The 3,192-nt window shown below is 45.9% G+C and overlaps 1 protein-coding gene across 2 annotated transcripts in view; it reads left to right on the forward strand.

Moving 5' to 3' along the window:
- The window catches only part of AOAH (acyloxyacyl hydrolase), a 179,296-nt gene that overhangs the window by 166,090 nt on the left and 10,014 nt on the right, over window positions 1-3,192 (forward strand). For both annotated transcript variants that reach the window (XM_007446115.1, XM_007446116.1), the window contains one exon: window positions 1,040-1,116. In XM_007446115.1, the coding sequence (XP_007446177.1) occupies window positions 1,040-1,116 (77 nt within the window). The remainder of the gene's footprint in view (window positions 1-1,039; window positions 1,117-3,192) is intronic.

Here is a 3,192-nt window from a genome sequence, read left to right on the forward strand (position 1 = left end):
TCTGAGAAGGACAGCAGTATTTGCAGCCCCTCTGGGGACAAGGATCGGGTAGCAAGTGCGGACGGCCTGGCGTGATATTAGGACTAATTACAAAAGCAGCGTAGTATTGATTCAGCTCTGGGAAAGTCCAGCTTCTCTCATCCAGTTAAAGCCCCTAATAGCGTTTCCATTCCTTCCCTTGGGGCAAAAGAGAGATAAACAAAGAGGGCAAGAGGGAACATATCCCTGCCCTTGAGTTTTTGTGAAGTGAAGAGGAAAGAGCTAGAGGAATCTCAGCTGTGCCGGTTCCCCTCTCTGGACAACAGGGAAATGAGGACATGGGCTACATTGGGAGTGGTAGGTTTCACATTTTTCTCTCTGGAGGCTCTCTAGGGATTTGAAGTTTCCTTGAGGAGCTCTTATTGACTGTATGATATTATAATGTAGAGTTCATTATGCCTTTGCCTTGGAGCAACAGACATTCCTGGTCTCACCCCTGCTGAAGGACAGTTTTATTGCTGTTCATCATTTTGGGGATCATAACGTTTTCTCTGTAGCCATACTCACTCTAAATGTGTTGTCCAGATCATTTTAGGTAATTATATTTCTGACAAACTGTGTGAGTTTTAATGATGATTGCTTGACATATGCAGGCAGTGTCTGGAAATGGCAGCCAATGAAAGGAGATGTTAACAAAATGCTTAATATTTTCCGCCTACTCCTGAAATTCTGTCCTCCTGGCCACTGAGAAATGAGATGGACTTAAATCGATGTTGAATATTTTCGAGCTCACCCTTCCCCACCACCCTCCTCACCCTACAAACCACATTCATCCAACACTCTCACACATTTGTCTTCCTGAGTTAGAGAAAAAATAATGACACAATGGAAAGATTATTTCTGTTCAGAAAGCCCCCGGCAGAGGCAGACGTGGCTGGGTAAGCATGGGCCCAGGAGGAGCCTCCTTCACAGCCCTTGCTCTTGGGTGTTAACTGTTGCTCAGGAAAGCATGTCTCTAACTCTGTGTGTGTGTGTGTGTGTGTGTGTGCACGCCCCGCAGTCACGGAGGAGTGGCAGAGGACCGGAGGGCAGCCCTGGCAGCTCATTGAACCCGTGGATGGATTCCACCCTAGTGAGGTAAGTGCAGTCACACGATGGTTGCTGAGGGCAGTCTGTTACATTATCTTTGTAATATAATTATGCACCCATGCATTCATTTTTATCCTATTTTATTCCAGAAAGAATTTGAGGTGATGTGCACACATGTGTAAGATAGAAGGTAAATAAATATAAATTAAATTGATAAAATATAAATAAAATAATAAAGTGAAAATCAGAGTAAAAAGGAAATAAGGTAGAAATGATACCTGAATTCCTGACTTAATGTCTACAACTCACAATGTGTCCCAGGAAGTCCTAAGAAACTGCCTGCAAGGGCCCACAAAATCAGCTCCACGATTCCTACGCGGCTGATGCAAAGAAGGGCAAAAGTCATAGCCTTAAGAAGATAAAAAATAAATTAAGTACTCAAAAAAAAAAAAAAATCAGAAGGACTCCTGGAAGTGAGCCCTGTGAGAAATTTCTTCTATGGATTCTTCTAGAAAAAAAGGAGAACCATACGAGAGAACAGTGTCCTTAGCAATATCCTGCAGTAAGAGCTGTTTCTCATTTAGGATTCCGAGGAACAATCTGGAAAGTAGTTCTACTCTGGCCTGTTCACAGAGCAAGGGGAGCTAGACGGTAGGATTCTGTCCCCTCTCTCCCCCGTCCATTGTCCTGGCTGCAGCCAGGGAAGTTCCACTTTTATCTGTTCTAAATACTGGACCTGCTCATGATATTTCTTTGTATAAAAAATAGAAAAAGAAGCGGCGGGGGTGGGCCATTTACCCACAGGCAATCCTCTGTGGCTATTGTCTTTCTGATGCGGCCTTTGTGGCATTGACAAGGGTCCAAACGTGAGAAGCACTCCTTGTAGCCTTGATCTCCATGGTCAGCCAGGCCACAGGGAGGGCTGATCATCCCCTAAGAAGCCTGAAAGGAATCATAGTCCTCCCTCCCCTTGAGCTCTAGGTGCCATGAGTACCCACGGGCAGGGCTAAGAACTGTCTCAAAAGAAAAGGAAGAGGGACTTCCCTGGTGGTGCAGAGGTTAAGAATCCGCCTGCTGATGCAGGGGACACGGGTTCGAGCCCTGGTCCAGGAAGATCCCACATGTCGCGGAGCAACTAAGCCTGCGAGCCACAGCTACTGAGCCCACGTGCCACAACTACTGAAGCCCGAGCACCTAGAGCCCATGCTCCGCAACAAGAGAAGCCACCGCAATGAAGAGTAGTCCCCGCTCGCCACAACTAGAGAAAGCCCACATGCAGCAATGAAGACCCAATGCAGCCAAAAATAAAAATTAATTAATTAATTAACTAAAAAGAAAAGGAAGAGTGCCAGTCCATGATCAGATGGATGGACAGTAGAGTCTCAGAGATGCTGGGTAAATTTTAAAGTGAGTATTAAATGTGCATCTTACTGTGTTAAGTAACAACAACCCAAACAATCTAAGTAATGCGCCTCAGGATATCTGTTCCCTGTGTATCACTTGGATGGGTTGATCCAAGAGAATTATTGGCTAGAAGTTGGTTAAATATTAGAGTTTGCCCCCCCCACCAAAAAAAAAATGATGTCTTTGGTTTTAGAATAGTTAATGTGGAGACCTGCTTTCTGGCAATAATTAGGTAGTAGTTCTTGTCATTCTTTGGACATTACAGAATTTTATCCTTCTGATTCTATAGAGAATGGGGACAAGAGGAGACGGTCAGAGAGGGAGCAATGAGGAACAAACTAAAAAGAAGAGGGTCAAAGACAGCTTTGTTGTATCCCTCGGGACATATTTGTCTGATCTATCAAAAGACAGTTCTGTTCCTGACTCTTAAAATAGTATTAGGGTTCAAGGTCTGTCAAATCGGGGCTCTTTCTTGCACTCAAACAGCTTCGCCGTTAACTGATTGTTGAGAACAGAGTCAAAAGCTGAGGGGCTTCCCTGGTGGCACAGTGGTTGAGAGTCCACCTGCCGATGCAGGGGACACGGGTTCGTGCCCCGGTCTGGGAAGATCCCATATGCCGCGGAGCGGCTGGGCCCGTGAGCCATGGCCGCTGAGCCTGCACGTCTGGAGCCTGTGCTCCGCAACGGGAGAGGCCACAACAGTGAGAGGCCCGCGTACCG

The sequence above is a fragment of the Lipotes vexillifer genome, unplaced genomic scaffold (genome assembly GCF_000442215.2).
Source record: "Lipotes vexillifer unplaced genomic scaffold, Lipotes_vexillifer_v1.1 scaffold822, whole genome shotgun sequence".
NCBI lineage: Eukaryota > Metazoa > Chordata > Mammalia > Artiodactyla > Lipotidae > Lipotes > Lipotes vexillifer.